General features: G+C 44.7%; 1 protein-coding gene and 1 long non-coding RNA gene across 2 annotated transcripts; both read right to left on the bottom strand.

Moving 5' to 3' along the window:
- Positions 1 to 293: 293 nt before the first annotated feature.
- LOC128588390 (protein BTG1-like) lies at positions 294 to 1,505 on the bottom strand. The gene has a single exon (XM_053595146.1). It carries the CDS (start codon positions 1,185 to 1,187, stop codon positions 672 to 674), a length of 516 nt encoding a protein of 171 aa, XP_053451121.1. The 5' UTR covers positions 1,188 to 1,505; the 3' UTR covers positions 294 to 671.
- Positions 1,506 to 2,090: 585 nt separating this feature from the next.
- Positions 2,091 to 16,405, bottom strand: LOC128588391 (uncharacterized). Its single transcript, XR_008380768.1, has 4 exons — positions 16,009 to 16,405; positions 15,601 to 15,733; positions 12,937 to 13,022; positions 2,091 to 4,857 (listed from the first exon to the last, which is right to left on the bottom strand). It is a non-coding gene; the product is annotated as an uncharacterized LOC128588391 (long non-coding RNA).
- Between the last annotated feature and the right edge of the window lie 2,700 nt (positions 16,406 to 19,105).

A 19,105-nucleotide genomic window follows, 5' to 3' on the forward strand; every position in this document is an offset into this window, starting at 1 on the left:
AGGTAAAAGTCTTGTTGTAAAATTTCCAGTACTACCATGTTTAAAACGTGGAGCTTTCCTACTGAGCTGCCAAAAAGGTTAACAATAACAATTTTCTTTTTTTTTTTTTTACTGTAGGATTATTTTTTTTTTCTTTTTTTTTTTTTTTATTGTTGGGGATTCATTGAGGGTACAATAAGCCAGGTTACACTGATTGCAATTGTTAGGTAAAGTCCCTCTTGCAATCATGTCTTGCCCCCATAAAGTGTGACACACACCAAGGCCCCACCCACCTCCCTCCTTCCCTCTTAACAATAACAATTTTCAAGTGTAATAGTGCAAATTCCTCTGCAAGATCTACTGCAGAGAAAGGTTCTTTGAAATATAGATTTTCATTCAAGGGGTTGATGTAAAATTTAAGGATGTCTGGGAGAAACTGAAACCACTCTAGGACTTCACTCCCTAGCAAATAAAGTGATTTACTTGGACTCACAGGCTATTAAATCATTGAAAGGTACTGTCCAAACTATGGCACTATCACTTAAAAAATTTTTTTTACCATTCTATCTTGTGCCAGATCTTCAAAGCTGTAACATGGTTAAATTCCATAATCCATCCCCAAAAGGAGACCACCCAAAGCAAAAATCAAATTTATCCATCCATTATAAGATGATCCATCCATAGACTATATCTTAACCTGATACAGTCATCATATTGTAGTTTTTGGAAGGGCTTGTTCTGCCCAAGAGAAGTTCCTCCTTACAGCTGATCCTGCTGTCTACCATTTGCACGTTGGTGCTGTTCTGAGTGCTACCTCCTGCTGGTGAGGCTTCATACAGCACGCAGATGGAGCCATCCTCTCCGATTCTGTAGGACACTTCGTAAGGGTCAACCCAGAGTGTGAGTTCACTTGGGAGCAGCCTGAACAGCTCCTGACCGCTCAGTCCAATCCTCTGTGCTGCCTGTCCAATCAGAGGATCCATTTTATGGTTGATGCGAATACAACGGTAACCTGATCCCTTGCATGGCTTTTCTGGGAACCAGTGACGTTTATAATGTTCTGCCAGCAGCTCCTGCAGGCTCTGGCTGAACGTCTGCAGCTGTCGCTCGCTCGTGAGCCCCTTGGTGCAGAGGAACTTGGAGATGAAGGACACCGCGGCGGCGATCTCGCCTATCATGGTGGCGGCCTGAGTGTAGAAGGGATGCATGGGGGCGGCGGACGGGGGTGGCCCGGGGCGGCCCGGGGCGGCCGGGGCTCGGCGGCGCGGCCCCGATGGCGGAGCGGCCACCCCCGGCTCCCTCACAGGGCAGAGGACTGAGAATAAGAGAGGGCGTGAGGGGCGGACGGCTACTTTTTTTCTCCTTTCTTTAGAGTAAAAAAAAAGTTATTTTCGAGACAGGAGGCGGCAGGAGAGAGGAAGAGACGAGCGACGGCGGCCTGGTCACATCGCTCGGACCTCCCCAGCCGCCTCCGCCTTCAGCTCCGCAGCCTCCGAAGACCCCAACAGTGGCATTTCCAGCTCCGAGGGGCCGGGAAGGGTCACTTAATACGATCGTGATGGCCAGAGGAAACGTCGTCACAGGGAAGTGGAGAAGTAAACAACGTGGGCAAATGTCAATGAAATGCAGCAATTAGAAGCAAAACCCAGGCTGCATATGGAGCAGTACAGATAGAGCTCAACTGTGTATTGTTAAGTCGAAAAAGGAAGACACAGAATAATACCAGATCAGAGCTGCTCTGACCTGACTGGGCAGAGGGATTTACTGGGGGGTCTTGTCAAATGCAGGCTGTCTCAGCAGGGTGGGCAGTGCTTGAGACTGCATTTCTGACAGTCCCCAGGTGTCACTGCTGGTCCAGGAGCCGCACTGTGAACAGCTAGGCCCTCACAGCTTGGCTTATGTGTGAATCAGGAACACATGCCCAACACCTCTCCCTGTTTTATAAACCTCTGGATACGTGCCTCCTGCAGGACATGTACCAGACACAGTATGGGGGGAGTGGGAAGAGGTGAGGAGTGAAAGTGGCCCGTGGCTACAGGGAGAAAGAAACCTATAAAATATAAGAGGGGACTTTCTCCAAGTCCTGTAGAGAGAGAGCTGAGAGGTGTGATTAAACTGACTTGCTGGGCCCACAATGCAAAGGAGCAGGAGAAGGGAGGTGGTAGAGGCAGGGAACTCCAAGGCGCGGGTGGAGGGGGAGGGGAATCAGCAGCAACAAGGCAACTGGCACCCCACCTGTGAGGAGATCTCAGTGACAGGATCTGGCAGGGATGGAGCAGACCCCCAGGCAGGGCTACTAGCACCTCCCTCCAATTCACCATGCAGCGTCCCAAGCCGGTGGCCACTCTGCAGGTTTGGCTGGACAATCCCTGTATGTTCCAGCTCTGACTCTAAGGACTAACAGAAATGATGGCCTGGCTTTCACCTGTAAGAAGATAGATGCTACCCAGAGGGAAAAAAATCATTTTACCACAAAGACATTTGCACCAGAATGTTTATTGCAGCTGAAATCATAATTTCCAAGACATGGAAACAACCCAAGTGCCCATCAACCCACGAACGGATAAACCAATTGTGGTATATGTATACCATGGAATAGTATTCAGCCATAAGAAAACATGGAGACTTTACATCTTTTGTGTTTACCTGGATGTCGTTTACACACATTGTTAGTGAAGTATCTCAAGAATTGGGGGGGGTCTCCAATGTACTCAATATTAATATGAAACCAAATAGATAAACAACTACACACCCACATGAGAGAAAAACACAAGTATAGTCTAGGGAGGGGGAGGGGGAGGCAGGGGGGAGTGGTGGGATGTCACCTAATATACGCAATGTGAGGGGGCTCAGCAGGCCCCCAGGTGAAGGGCTCAACTACAGCTTGAACTTCACCTTACAAATGAAAATAATGTAACCTAAACATTTGCCACCTCATATCAATCTAAAATAAAAAATAGAGAGATGGGCCAATGTGGTGACATTTGAAATCCATTGCCTTGCACTTCCCACACAATGGCATTCTCCATCTGTCCAGGATATAGGAAAAGGATTTGCTGAGATGTATTCTAACAATTTGATTCATATGCACAATGAGGGAAAGAAAACACAATCAAATCAACCTCAGTAATGCAAGAGGCTAATGAGCAAATCCATCAAATTCCATTCCCCAGGATTCTCTGATAAAGAAGAGGCTGAGGGCCCACAGCTAGTGATGCTGACACAGCTACAGTCAGGCCTCAGCAGGGGAGAGGAGAGAACCCCACAGCTCATCTCAGGAGGCACCGGGCGTGTAACTGCCCTGCACCCTGAGCTCAGTTCCTCCTGCCCTAGTCCATTCTCCCCAGGACACAAGAGAAGGCAACACAAGTGTGTCTCCACGAAGGAGGAACTAGAAATGGAGAGCAGCCCACATGGAGCATGATGCCAAGTTGGAGACTCACCGTCTGCTTTCCCTCCAAACCCGCATCACACCCCAGCATTGTTCTCACTCTCACCATGTTTCCTGGAGAGCAGAGCAGTGATACTTTAAATCACTTCATCCAAGGAGCAATTTTTCCATTCTGGGGTGTCTCTGAAGTTGAAACACTGGGCCTGTATTTTGAACCACTCACAACATGCTGATTGAGTCAGGAGTGAGGTGATCCATCGTCCTGTTAGCAAACTCTGTGACATGGGCTCTGCATTAATCACCAGATGGACATTTACTGAGCGCCTGCTGTGTGCCAGGTGTGAACCAAGAACTGTGCTGACCAAGGAAGAGTGTTGGATGAGGACCGTGTCTGTCACGTACTGACCACATATCCAGAAAAATGGGGCAACACACAGGGAATCAGAGGAGCGAGCTGTCCTCCTCTCCCTCCAGGACTCGACTTCGTGCTTCACACATCAAGCTGATCCACAGATGTTGACAATGTCACCGGACAGGCTGCCCCACAGAGAGTAGCCTTCTAAAGCACGAAGCTCTCCCAGAGGGAAGCAGGCCTCAGAGAAAAGAGAAGCAAAGAGAGACCAGCCTGTCCTGGCTGGGATCTGCCCTTCTGAAATCCTGCAACGCTAGAGAAGAGAAAGAGCCCAGCTCTCTCCTGAGCCTGTGTCAGCCCTCGGATGAACCTGTCTGGCCATGGGGTGAAGGTCAGTCAGGACCAAACTGACCAGATCAGTTGTGTCAAGTCTGCCCTAGTCTGCACACTACATGTGCTTTTATTCTTTACTCATATTACTACATTTCATATTTATAAAATAGACTTTAAATGGAAATAATTACTGAGATTTACTGCACTTGTCCTGGGATTCAAATTCTTTAGGCCATGGCTAAGTTTTAAGTTATATTGAGAACAACAAAAGTTGTAAGCACAGTTAACTAAAGACGATAAGAAGAACACTAAATAAAACAACAAACAAAGATGTCTGAGAACAATATACTTCCCATCCTAACAACTGAAACTGTTTTGATTAGCAGGCCCAGGGCAGTGCGAACCCGCAGCTGGTGCTCCAACAACTGAAGGTTTTAACCTTCATCTCGGCACAGTTCTGCAGTCCACTGGTCCAGCATGAGTTTTTTGGTTTTCTTTAGGGGGATAAGGCTGGATTCGGGAATGATGTAATCCAGGCAACTTGACCACTGTACGGGTCATAAGTAGGATGTCCTGGAGGCCTGTCCACTTTCCCTTGAGTTCATCATATCTTTCCCTTCAAGTTCTGAGGATAACCTGGTTACCAGATGGAACATATGCAGATTTCAGGAAGCAGGACAAGGGTGGCAGTGTAGCTCAGGAGGTGGCTGGGCTTGCCATGGCAGAGATCAAAGGTCATCTACTAGAGGCAGTCGGGAGGGCATCTTGAGTAGAGGGTACAGGGTCCTCTGGAATGTAGGATCTGGAAGATACATCCCAAAAATTACTCCAGGGTAAAGAAGTAAATAGAAGCCCAACCTGGCTTTTTTACACTGACAGGGATGAAGTCAGGATTGTTTCCAGGCTAAGAAAATGAAACCATTTAGTAGTCAACCTACAGGTATCTACAAGTTCTGGGTTTTGAGGCTAAGGTTTGCATGATGAGAACATTAGTATTTTTATTTACTGCCTTAGCACAGTTCTTTAAAATAAGACTTAGTTTTAAGAGTTACCATAGAACGGGCGGCGCCTGTGGGTCAGTTGGTGGGGCGCCGGCCCCATGTACCGAGGGTGGTGGGTTCAAATCCGACCCCGGCCAAACTGCAACCAAAAAAAAGTAGCCGGGCATTGTGGTGGGCGCCTCCCAGCTACTCGGGAGGCTGAGGCAAGAGAATCGCTTAAGCCTAGGAGTTGGAGGTTGCTGTGAGCTGTGTGAGGCCACGGCACTCTACCAAGGGCCATAAAAGTGAGACTCTGTCTCTACAAAAAAAAAAAAAGAGTTACCATAGAACTGATCTGAAGTTCTAGGAAATTTAAGTGAACATACCTGAAAATCAGCTGGGTGTGAGGCCACTTGTAAGGCCCTGTTGTAGGGACACCACTTACTGGGAAATTTGTTATTCGGGTTCTAATTTCTCCTGAGATATCTACATAGACCCAGAAGATAGCGCTTAATATTGCACAGATTCCATCCAGTGTAGCCAACAGGTGATTTTTGTTGAGCCTTAAGGCTTTTGAATTTTTTTCCCATCATTCTTAGAGTCAGGCAAATCACTAATCAAACTTTTTTTTTTTTTTTTTTTTGTGGTTTTTGGCCTGGGCTAGGTTTGAACGTGCCACCTCCGGCATATGGGACCGGCACCCTACTCCTTGAGCCACAGGCGCCGCCCTACTAATCAGACTTTTTTTGGCATCTAGTCTGTAGATTGGGACAAGTATTCTCAGCAAGCTTTCGTGGTTTATTTCTGAGGGCATCATCCTGAAATATGTTAGTGGCATGTATCTTGGGGTAAATATTTTGAATTTTGTTTTTTTCCTCAGTACTCACTTTGAAATTAAAAGATTTTACATATTAAAACCTACTATGTTGTCTCAGGGCTAAGATGCAGGAAGAAAAACAAGACTTGGAGCAAATTTGACAATTGTATATAATTTTATATTCATCGGCCAGTCTCTTAGGCCTGTTAACAGATCAGTTTAGTTAAACAGCTATGTCTCATTCTATGAGCCTGCATTGTAGACAAGGCTGTACTTTAATACAGGTGGATCAAAGTAATTTATTTTTGGATCATATTTTTCTCTAATTTTCCATTTTACTAAAAACAAATTACAGCAGAATCAATTTAATTGTCAAAATAAACTGTACTTTCAGTATACTAGGTCTGATGATTTGTATCAAGTGCAGTGAGAATATTGATTAACCATCTCAGCTTTACCGAGGCTTTAACTAAAGGCTTTCTTTTACAATTGCATTTCCTGGAACTTTTTTTTTTGCATTTTTTGGCTGGTGCTGGTTTGAACCCACCACCTCCAGCATATGGGGCCAGTGCTCTACTCCTTTGAGCCACAGGCATTGCCCTGCTGGAACATTTTATAAAAAAATCTGAGGTCAGACTTGAAAGTCTCTCACAAGCCAAGGTTTTATCTATGCTAGAAGATACCTATATGTATTCGGTAAATTCCTCTTCTCTCGAGGTCTCAGAGTAAATTGGAATTCCCAGACCTGTCAGAAAGTGACATGTTTTACTCACTACAGATCAGGAAATGTTAGTGATGAGGTATCTGGCCAGTTTTTCTAATGGGCTTTCTATCAGCCTTAATTCCTTACCTCAGTCTGGTCACCTCTGAAAATGTCATTCAGTCAAAGACTTGGTAAAATAACCAGTCTTTTATTGCATCTCATAGAAGAAAACAAATTCTTTTGATCTTATATAAATAATTATATTCTCAGAAATTAAAAATACTTATAAATGGTTTTCAAGTTCTGAAGAAATCAAGGAGAGAAAAAAATGTTTTGAATTTTGCTTATAAGTACATATACTGTCGAAAGCTATAACGAGCTCAAAAGATGGAAAAGTGGTTTTTTATTTTCATGACAGAGTCTAGCTATGTCACCGTCAGTAGAGTGATATGGCATCACAGCTCACAGCAACCTCCAACTCTTGGGCTTAAGCAATTCTCTTGCCTCAGCTTCCCAAGTAGCTGGGACTACAGGTGTCTGCCACAGTGCCTGGCTATTTTTTGTTGTTGTTGCAGTTGTCATTGTTGTTTAGCTGGCCAGGACTGGGTTCGAACCAGCCACCCTAAGTATATGTGGCTGGTGGCATAATCACTGTGCTATGGGCACCAAGCCAGAAAAGTCTTTGTTTTTGACTTCTGGAAAATAGAACACAGAAAGAATCAGTAATGTTTTAAACAAAAAAGTCAAAAAAAAAAATTGGTTCAGGCCCATGTAATTAATTTCTGTTCTGTTTTAGCTTTTAAATTAAATTCCTGGAAATTTGCTCTTAGTCCAATGGTATATGATTTCTAAAGTTATCAGAAATTTCTATTTAAGAGACCTGTCAATCTTTCCATTACTTTTCCTGAAGAACAAATTTTGGACTTAGCCCATTATTAGAAAAAAAAACCACACTTTCTGAGATGAATTAATAATTATTACTGATAACATACACTAATGTAGACTAATATTTTATAATATTAGAACATATGTATATATATAAACATAATCCACAGAAAATTAACCACCATTTCATATTTGACAATACACCAAATAAGCCAAATATGTCTTTCTCCAACATTCAATGGTCGTATTATTTGAAAAAAAAAATGAATTTAGACTTTTGATTTTGGAAGAATTACCAAACATCAAAGGCTTAAAACATTTGTTTAAATGGAGTCACAAATCAAAAGATTTTCAAGACAATACAGGAGGTTAATGGCTATAAACCTAATTAAAGTTCAATCTTTCCTCTTCACCAATACAGACAACACATGGATTGTTTCTTTCAGGCCACTTACTGAAAAGGTAAGATAACTCCTCAGTAGTGTGATTTGTAAATTAAAGGGAAACAGGTAATTAAATTTTATAAAGCAAAGCCTACTGGATCACCTGTACACTTTTTCATAAATTCTCTCTCATGAGTCTATTTCAACTGCACGATCTACAAACATCTTAAACTTTCTGTTTCATCTTTCCTTTCACTTTCTTAAATAGCCAATCATTCTATTTCAGGACAAAAGTTTACCAGACAAGTTTCTTTTGTATATAATGTTATTTTCTTGTTTAGTCTTTTTTACCCCCAAAACCCACTTTTTACAAAACAGAATCACAGTTCACTATAAAGTTAATCATTCATTTAGCCAAACTAATAATTAGAAGATTTTTTTTCTTCAAGATTTTATTGTTGATAAGTAGAAGATTTTAAGAGGAAAAAATCTTCTTTGACAGAGAAAAGACTCAGTTTACTAAACAAACTAAACAGCTGAAGTACTTCATCTCACAAATAGCTCAGACATTTCATGAAACATAACATGACTTTAAGGTTATTACACATAAAGGTTTCATTTCAAAATAAGCTTTCTTCTGTGTAATAAAGACATAAATGTCAATAATAAGGCAAGTAAACCCATCACAAACCTTTCGAAGAAAAGGGAATTTTTATATGCAATAATATAAATTAGAATTATGCAGAGAAAAAAGGTCTACATTCATCACAGAGAAAATTTTTCTCTCTCAATTTTTTGGGGGGTGTGAGAATGGATAAGATATAATGGAATCTTTCAGTATATGGTGATCTTCAAATTTGTATACAACAAGAACGGAGTCTCACTTGCTCTCATCAAAAGAGCAAAGGCAATGCTATCAAAGAAAGCATGAAGAATAACTGCAGTAGAATTTCACGCAGCCTTAATGTTTCATTGCATAACAGGAAAACTTTGGAAGTGGAAAAATCACCTTTTGTGTTTTGATTTAGGTATCAATAAATAACTGCTTTTTAAAATTATAGTAATAATCTATCAGATAGCAGTATGCTTTTAAGTAGGAATCTTTAAACTATTAATATTAATCAAAGGGTCAGATAATAAATAGTTTAGGCTCTGTAAGCAATGCAGTCTCTGTCAACACTACCTAACTTTGCCCTTGTACTGGAGAATCAGTCATAGGATAAACAAAAAACAGGTGTTGCTGTGTTCTAATAAAACTTTATTTACAAAACCAAGATGCCTATCTGGCTCACGTTTGCTGACCTGTGATTTAAGCAAAACTTGTGAACTATTTTAATGCTTATAAATAAAGGCTAATGTGAAGCGATTAGGGAATTTATCTCTAGATAAATCACTAGAATAAAAGTAAACATCTCAGCATTCACATAATTGAAAAGAAAAAAACTTTTCTAAAAAGAAAAAAGAACAACCTTTGTGTTTTATTTTAAACCTATAACCTTAGTGTCTCCTACTTAAAAATGTATTTCGCAGTTATATGATTCTGAGGTGTTTATTTTTATTTTGAGTGCAATGTAGATAAATACTTATGTTAGTCTTTTAGAGTATGAAAATTAGGGGATGATAAGAGGATAACGTATTGACCGCTACTTAAGATTCACAAAGTATAAGTAAGAGAGTTGGCTCGGCACCCATAGCACAGCAGTTACAGTGCCACATACACCAAGGGTGGGGGGTTTGAACCCCACTTGGCCAGTTAAACAACAATGACAACTGCAACAAAAAACAGCTGGGCCTTGTGGCAGGTGCCTGTAGTCCCAGCTACTTGGGAGACTGAGTCAAGAGAATCGCTTAAGCCCAAGAGTTGGAGGTTGCTGTGAGCTGTGACACCAGCGCACTCTACCGAGGGTGACACAGTCAAACCCTGTCTCAAAAGAAAAAAAAGTAAGAGAGCTCTCAAATGATCTAACATGTATGACCAGAGTCTACGAATTAACCTGCCGTCTTTTTCTTATGTGTTAACATTTATTTTCACATTGGTATGGGAAGCCACTTCTGAAAGGCAAAAAAGAGTTTTATGACCTTACTCATTTTTTACTAAAACTAGCAAATAGCTTTCATGCAACCTGGCCACAGTAGTATCTCTCAATTTTTATCACTAATAACATTCATTGTAAAAGTGAGTATAAGGCTGGGTGCATTGGCTCACACCTGTAATCCCAGCACTCTAAGAGGCCAAGGCGGGTGGATTGCTTGAGCTTACAAATTGGAGACCATCCTGAGCAAGAGCAAGACCCCATCTCCACTGAAAATAGAAAAATTAGCAGAGCTGTTTGGCGGGCACCTACAGTCCTGGATACCTTGGAGACTGAGGGAAGGGGATCACTTGACCCTAAGAGTTTGACTTTGCTGTGAGCCAGCCTGATGCCACAGCACTGTACCCAAAGTGACCAAGTGAGACTCTGTCACAAGCAAAAATGTGTCCATTTTCAAGTGCAGTTTTAGAGGTGGTATATCTTCATCATAAATCACAAAAGAAAATAAACCAAAATTCAGAATATGTCTTAAAAATGTCTACACTTGTAAGTAGTAATCAAATAGAGATTACAATGAGATGACACCGACTAGACAGGAGCTGGAGAACATCGCAGCCTGGCCCAGTGGCTAGCAAATGGTCACTGCTTGATAATTGTTGAATAACAAATATCATTATTTCCTCTCTATTTACCCATATCTCAAAGCTCATTCCAAACGTCATCTCTACTACAAGAACTTTCTCTCAACTAAATCCTTGCTTCGCATCTTTTATATGACACCTAGCACTTCTCTTCTGCTTTACTCATACTAAATGTTATCATTCAACATTTACTGAGCATACACTGCCATATAATAGTTATTTGTAATAGTGATTAAGGTACCTGCTGGCCACCTGCCAGGTGTCAGACATGGGAAATCGATTTGGATTCTGGCCTCGAGGAGTTAGCAATAAAATAGGCAAATCAGACAAGTAACACAAAAGTGAGCCAGTGAGATAAATGCAATGAAAGAAATGCAGAGCACTGTGGTACAAAGAGGAGCAAAAACAGACGTCCCCCTCTGACAGTGAGTTGGTCAGGAAAGGGTCTTGGAGGAAGCAAGGTCTTAAAAGATGGACAGACAGACAAATGACAGCTGAAGGGCACTGTAAGTGGAAGGAAGAATGTGTCAAAAATTGTGCATCAGTAACTGAAAAATTCAGAAAAGCTAAAATTATAAGGACTTGAGGAAGTTGAGCAGCAGATGAGGTAAGGACCAGACCATGAACATTTTTCCTACCATGCTAAGGGACTTAGACTCTGTGTAAAATACTAAAGGGTTTTGAGCAGGACATAATGTCTTGTAATACCAGTTACACATTCCTAATCCCACCCCACCCCCCAAATCCACAAAATTTGAAATTCTCTAAAAGCTAACACTTTTTAAGCAACTACAGTAAAAATTCCACAGCTGACCTCATGTATACATACTTTATTTTAGGAAAAAAATATTTTTAAAATGTGTAAAATTACCTCCAGGCCACATGTATAAATTATATATAAAATAGAAATTAATTTGTGTTTAGACTTGGGACCCATCCCCAAGATATCTGATTTTGAATATGCAAACATTCTCCCAAAAATCCAATGTTCAAGACACTGCTGCTTCCAAGCATTTTGGATCAAGGAAATTCAATCTGTATATTGAAGAAAACAGAGGAGGACATCCTGAAGGAAGACGGTCAGGAAGTTACTGCAGTAATTTTACCTAAGAAACATTGCATATCCACCTTGGATAATGGACAGGAAATATAGAAGAACACATAAAAATACAGATTATTGACATCTGTATTGACATCTGTCAATTGATTATATTGATTAGTTGTGGGTGGTGAAGTGGAGACAAATTGACTTAGTGAAAGAATAGGGCAGCCTTTATTTACTTATTATTTTTAATTTTTCATCAAAGAAATACCATCTGAGCATCTGTATATAATGGATAGGTTTTGTGCTAAATTAAGGTACTGGGGAGATAAGTTAGATTTATTCTCTGCTGCTGTGGAACTTTGACTCTAGTTGCTCAGCTCAAAATAGTAGAGTTTGAGAAACATGGCCCATGATCATATTTCACTTGGCCCAAACTGAGTTTTCAAAAACTTTTGTTTTTGAATGCCCAGTTCATCACATTCTCTCTCTGTCACTTTTTACTCTGTCCTCTGCATCTCTCAGGGTCCTGAAAGCATTTCAATCTGTGACTATTGCCCTACTATTGTTTGAAACAAACAAAGAACTAGCTTAACATTGAGGGTGTTCTTTTCTTTTTCCTTTTTATTTTTTTATTATTATTTTTGCTGTTGTTTGTTTGTTTGTTTATGGAGACAAGTTCTCACTATATTACCCGGGCTGTTCTTGGACCCCTGACCTCAAGTGATCCTTCTGTCTTAGGCTCCCAAAATGCTATGATTACAGCCATGAGCCACCATGCTGTAGAGAGCCTGTCTCTACTAAAAATAGAAAAATTAGCCAGGTGTGGTGGCAGATGCCTGTAGCTCCAGCTACTTGGGATACTGAGACAGGAAGATCACTTGACTCCAACGGTTTGAAATTGCTGTGAGCTAGGCTGATGCCATAACACTCTAGCCTTGGGAAACACTGTGAGACTCTGTCTCAAAAAAGATAAGTAATGTTTTCTGCAAACAGAAATAAACAAAATATTTATTTTTCAGTATCCTGATTTTCAATTGTTTCTACAAATAAACCTTGGTAAAATGTGGAACCTGCACGTTCTCGTACTATATGATGTGAAATTCACTTTTGAATCAATTTTAACCCAACTGAGCATACACACCAGATCTAAAAGGCTTTATTATTCCCACAAAAAGGGTCTTTTTAAATAAGCTCAGGACAGAAGTCCAATTTTCCATTATTAAATTTCCATCATTATTTTCCATTTCTCTTCCAGCAGAGAATGCTGGTGCTACTGGGCAACAACAAAAACAAAAAACAAGCATCCACATTAAAAACTGTGATCTGAACAACTCATCATGTAATACTAAGTTTCAAGCACACACCACATGCGTAGTACAAAGCCTTGCACCTACCTGCCAGTACTGGGCTGTTTTTGAAGGATTTTGTTCAGGAGAAGAGATAGAACACTCCTCTCTCTTCTTACTAACATTTTCGTTTTCTGTTGAGTACAAAATAAATAAATGAAAGCCACGTGCTTTGTAAAGAAAGTAAATGTCGATATTTAATATAATTCAATGACTTTTGTGTTGCCCATTTTTGTATACCAAGGAGCCTACAGTTCCATTATGCATGTAAAACTTAACATCTAAAACACAAAAGTTTAAAAAGCTAAAATAGTATGTATAAATAAGTGGTATAGGCAGCAAGCTTCTTTTTTTATAGTCAGGGAATAAAACAATTAAAGGTTAATCACAGTATTGGGGGAAAACACTATTGCTATTTTGTGCCCAGCCCTATGCTGAAGACTGGATATAGATTCTCTTATTTAACCCCAAAGTGTCATGCCACTAGATACTATTTTATTTCACAGACAGGACAGGTCCCAAGCTGGTCTTCAAGAAAAGATTAATATAGGGGAGAAAAAAAAAAAAACAGTTAAAGCAAAGGCACAGACTAGTGCTCAAATAAACATGGAATTAACCTCGGGCGGTGCCTGTGACTCAAAGGAGTAGGGTGCCGGCTCCATATGCTGGAGGTGGTGGGTTCAAACCCAGCCCTGGACAAAAAAGTGTAAAAAAAAAAAAAAATGAAATTAACCTCTAAATTTTCTTTCCAATTTTAATGTTTACACATTTGGGAATCCCTCCTTCCAGATAGATTTTTTATGTATATTTAAAATGATAGTGTTATTTTCTTAATTTTTCTAGGTGGTCTATAAATATAATTCAGCCACCCTGCTTCAACTGACCAAAAACATGTGGTAAATGAGGTTTTATTCAACTTGAATTATCCAGATAATTATGCCTTAAATTTGATCTTATGTACTTAACACCTCTAAAAGCAGCCGCTAGAGATACATGAGTAAAATTAACAATAGAGTCACAAGCAGCCACGAGTTCAGGCTGTGTCACCAAAGCCATTCTCCCTGCCACCCCCTCTCACCCTGTCCTGGCCAGAGGTTTCACCCACTGTCTTGGGGGCTACGCCAGCCATGCATGACAACTGCCTGTTGCTCCCATAGCAACCACAGAAAACTAAGTCGCTGGCTCAGTGTCAGTATCCCATTGCATGATTTATAAAGAACTGCTTCGTAGCTAGGAAAATAAAACCTAGCAATAGGATTTGAAGAGAAATCATGCAGCTGGAAAGGGGTGGACTTCTTTAGCACAATTCTTATCTCAAAAAATCTCCGAGCCCTCCAGATTTAAATGGAGAATATCAAACAACTCATTCAGGAGTTGTTATCTATGAATCAGGTTCAGGTCAATTTACTTTTTTTTTTTTTTGGCATAATGTGTATTTGGTGCCTCTCTACAGAAACAGCCCACAGGTGCCATTACATTGCCAGAGGAGTCTAATCCCTCTCGAGTGCAGTGATTCAATAACCCAGTTTATATTTTACAGCCTGTAAGCCCCGTATCACTGTTTCCATCACCCACACCTTTTAGGAACATCACCCTCAGGAATCTGACATGTTAGGCTGGTGTGACCGCAGTGAAATACAGTGGCAGCTCCCCACATGGGAGTCTCAACCCCAAGGAATGGACTGAGTTGACCACGAAAGGAGGCAGTTGGGAAGACTTGATTTCACACACACACACACACACACACAGTCCCTCCATCTCTGAAAGGGAAAAGCAATGAGGACAAACTGCGGCCTCAGTACATCAAAGTATGAGCTGGCACGACAGCCCATACACATCAGGTTCATGAACACCCCTAGATGGCTCTGCCACACAGCCAAGGTCCTGGGAAGCTCAGACACTTCTAACCCTGGTACAAGGCTCTCACCCCTCTTCAATGGCCCTCTGGCCCACCTAAGACCCTGGAGAGAAGATTTAGAAAAGCAGTAAAATCAGGACAAGTAGGAAGGCTGTGCAACCCCTAAGTCCCCATGACCTTGGCATGGGTCTTAAGGAAGAGCTAGATGATCCCTCCATTGGCCACTTGTTCCCAGAGGGGCTGGAAGGGCACCACTGCCATAGCAAAAACAGAGCCAAATATCAGAGTGACTTGTGTTGGGGGATGGGGAGCCAAGGACATGGCCAGAAACATCAACACCAAGTCCTCTCTGAGCTGAAAGGCTCTGGTCCCAGGTACACCTGGTAGGCACCCTTCCAAGGAGTTCTGGCCCCCATTGGAGCCCTCCCACAACTTAGTGGCTGTGTTTGTCTAGAGAGACCCTATTAATCATCACCTGTTTCTACCACCACCACCAAGCTCTCGCAGGAAACACACAGCACCAAAACTGGCACTGGCCAATACCCCTCTCCAGCCATGGGAGTCACCAGGGCCAAAGAGAAGCAGGGCTAGGGACCCCTGCCTCAGTCCTCTCCACCCTCCTCATAGCCCGCTGACCTGTGGGCCTGGGTCTAGGCCAGGCCAAACCACCATGTCCCCAGTGACCAGGGTCAGCATCCCACACCACCCTTCCCACTCTGACCACCACCTCCCAGAGGCAAAGTCAAGCCCAGACCTCTGCGGTGGGTGCGAGAACCCCCCAACCCCAAATTCCCCCAGAGCAGCTACCTATGCAGGCGAGGGGCTGAGCCAGAAGCCCTCAGCAAGATGCCCACCTTCATCAGCTCCAGCTGCCGCCCTGCGGTACACGCCACTGGTCCTGGTATCTCCAAGATGACTCCCTTGAGGAGCAGTAGCCCACAGGTCACTTCTGGGCCCCCTGCCAGTGCCAGCATTTCCAAGTTGGCCCTGCCAGGGGTCAGTGACAAACAGGTCACCTCAGGGATTGCTGCAGGCCCTGGTATCTCTGAGCTGGCCCCGTCCAAGGGTCAGAGGTGGAAAGGTCACCTGGGGGATCCCTGGCAGTGGCATCTCTAGGCTGGCTCCCGTGAAGGCGCAGTGGCGCACAGGTCACCCCGGGGACTAAGGGCTGAGCACACAGCTGGACAAGGGAAGGGCTCTCTCACCCCCACCTCCCACCCGAGGCCTGGGCTTCTCCCCAAGGGAGGAACCTGATTGCATACCTGGGGACTTATGGAGCCTGTAGGGTCTTTTCTTGAAAAAATAAAACTCTCTCCAACTCGCTGAACTCTCCACGGAAAGGATCTCAGTCACTCGGGGAAACACTTGGAGGGGTTGTGGAAACCGTGGCGCGGCCAGTAGTCGGCACAGGAGAGTGCAGAGAATGTACCGCGCACGGGGCTGCGGGCGGGACCTTTAAATAACGGGCGGCCGCTGGGCGCGACCTGGGAGACCCCTGGAGGGCCGGGCGGGAGTGGAGGCGGTGGGATGGAGGACCAGAGCGCGGCTCCAGGTCTTCATCTTCTCCACGCAGTGCGTCCTGCGCTGCTGCCCCGGAGCCTCCTGCTGAGATGACATCTGTTCTTAAGGACCTTCTGGCACATGCAACCAGGGAGGAGTCTGCGCGATTATGGCCGGTGTGGCGCGAGGGAGGAGGGCGCAGGCCAAAGAGCAGCTGCGGTGCTCAGGCAGGGACCAAGGTCCAGTACCCACTGTGACTCCGCCTCCTCACTGACAGGCATGGCCGCCAGAGCTGAGCACCGGCTTGGTGGTGACTGCCAGTCAGCAGCGGCCCCGCCCCGGCCCCGCCCCCTTCAGGCCTCCTCCTTCCTTCTTCCTTCGTTCTCTCTCTTCCCTCCTTTCTCTAAGCAGGGTCTGACCTTTTCCAGGCGGCACCCACTGTGGAAGGCAGCGCTGTGGCATGTGCATCAGGAGCAGTGGCGACCTCAGCCTGAGCACAGGAGCTACGTTGACTCCTGCTGGCTTTCACCTGTGGGCCTCAGATTGAATTGCACATTGCAGAGAGCCAGGGCTATGCAGATGTGGAAGCCCACATCAGTTCCTGATCTCCTGTACAACCCTGAACATTGGCCGTTCCGGGTAAACCCTGCCTGGCTCCTGCAGAAACAGGCAGCCCCTGCGCACATTTGCACCAGCTCTTCCAGCACATAGATGGACATATGTAGCCACAATATTCCATCAGCCAGATCCGATGCTGTGTGGAAGAGGGGGTGGCAGCTGGCTGGAGGCCTTCCTCAGAGGCTCTTTGAGATCACCCTTCCTGTCCTGGCAGTCATGGGTGTGGCGCGCGACCATCCCTGAATTTTCTCTTCAGGCTGCGTGACTCTGGACGGGGTGGGGAGTGTGACCCTCCATGTCTCCGAGGTCCACTCTCCTTTGTGTAGCAATGTGAGGCTAGATGACACCCTGAGAGCGACATATGTAGTGCCTCAGCAGGACCTGGCCTTTCCCCACACACACAAAGATGGGCCTGATATCCCTCAGGATAGCGGCTTCCTGGCTACTGCTGTCACACCTGGAACTTATGTGGCCCTGGGAGCAGAGGGGCAGGGGCTGCTTTGCATACGCTGCTACAAGAAGCATGTCTGCGTGGTAGGAAGATGCAACTTTGGTGTTTGCCACCATGCACGTGGATGGCCTCAGCCCCCTGGTTTTGTTCTTGTTGGACATTGCCTAAGGGTGGAAGGTGGCAGCCAGCCTCAACATAGTCCCCCAGCCTTCCTGGCAGGCCTTCTGTGTCACAGCATGATCCCATGTGGAGGCTGCATGAGCTCAAGGCTGAGGGTTTTATGCTCCTCCTAGGACTTAAGAGCTCAATGGCAGAAGGGCCCTGTCTTCCCTTCTAGGATTACCTGAGCATGGACACATGAAAACAAGGGCCTGGGAGGCCACCACCTGGCCATCCTCCTGTGGCCCCTATGGCTGGTGGCCCAGGTCCCCAGAACTTCAAACCACCGTGTGAGTCAGCTAGATTCCTTACCAAGAGGAAGCAGTGTAGCTTTGGTCCATTTGGGGCAGGGATTACTCCAGTGTGTCTGTTATAGAGTTCTATCAAGAGGTTAGCAACATTCCAGGGTTCTGAGATCCCATCTCAGAGATGGGAATCTTCAGTCCATGTCACTCATTCCCTGGGTCACTTGCACCTTTCACACACCCTTACTGGACCCTGAGTCAGTGTCACATGCCATGCTGGTCACTGGGACACTGCACGGAAGTAGACCTGGAGCTGGGAGGAGTGAGGGCTGCCCTGTGCTGCAGCAGGTCAAGCTGGTGGATCCCCATTGATGACCCCGACCAGCCAGGCAGCCTTTCCTGGCATATGAAATGTTCCATCGTGCTGCTGCTCAAGGTGGTCATCCTCTTTGGGACCACAGCATCCTGATAAAGGTGTCCTCTGTGATGCGGTGGATCCTAGACAAAGGCAAGTGAGGGCAGCCACTCTTGGCACAGCCTGGCTGACCACCTGCTCCACCCCCTGCAGTAGTGAAAACACTGGGGCAGTCTTCACTGTGCCCCAGCCAAGAGGCCTACTGGCAAGGAGCTCAGACCAGCCAATCTTTATCCTCAGGGGCCTCTCTGTCCCAGTGTCAAGAAGCTAAGTGGCACTCCCTACCCCCAAGCACCCTTGGACAGACACAGCCTCTCCCCACTGACCCTGGTTCCCAATCGAGGCCCTGAAAACCCAGCTTTCCTTTCCTTCTGCTTCCTCCAACTCGGGGCCATCAGGGATGCCACGAGGTCATAGAGTAAACAGATGTTCAAACAATAGCCATAGTACATCCAGGCAAAGGCGGTGACAGTGGGGTGCAACACATTGGGGGACCCAATGTGGAGTGTGTCCCTCTGCCAGAAAGGGCGGGACAGACAGAACAGGGAAGCATCACCCTAGCTGCCATATTCAGGGGTACAGGAGGGATGGGGGGATGTGCAGCTCCCCGTGTCTGCCCTGTTTCACCTTCTGTCTGTCATTCAGCTCAGGGCACCTCTGGCTCGGGACTGGGGCACACTGGAGCCCTCCTCATCTCTCCCCATCTCCCTGAGTCCAGCAGGCAGGACAGCCCCAGCGCCGCTGACCAGGTAAAAGGCCTGTTGAGTGTGGAGGAAGCTTCATGCACCCCAGCAGGAGTAGGATGAATGGGCCTTCATCCTACTGGGACAGAGTGCATGCAGGGCCACCGTACAGCAGTGCTGCATTAATATAATTTAACAATTCTGTTTTCTTTGAGTGACCATCTGCTCTGACCCTGCCACTAACTGAGTGATCCTCTAGGCATATTTCTGGTTCAGTTCCCAGGGACA

This window comes from Nycticebus coucang, chromosome 6 (assembly GCF_027406575.1).
Source record: "Nycticebus coucang isolate mNycCou1 chromosome 6, mNycCou1.pri, whole genome shotgun sequence".
NCBI lineage: Eukaryota > Metazoa > Chordata > Mammalia > Primates > Lorisidae > Nycticebus > Nycticebus coucang.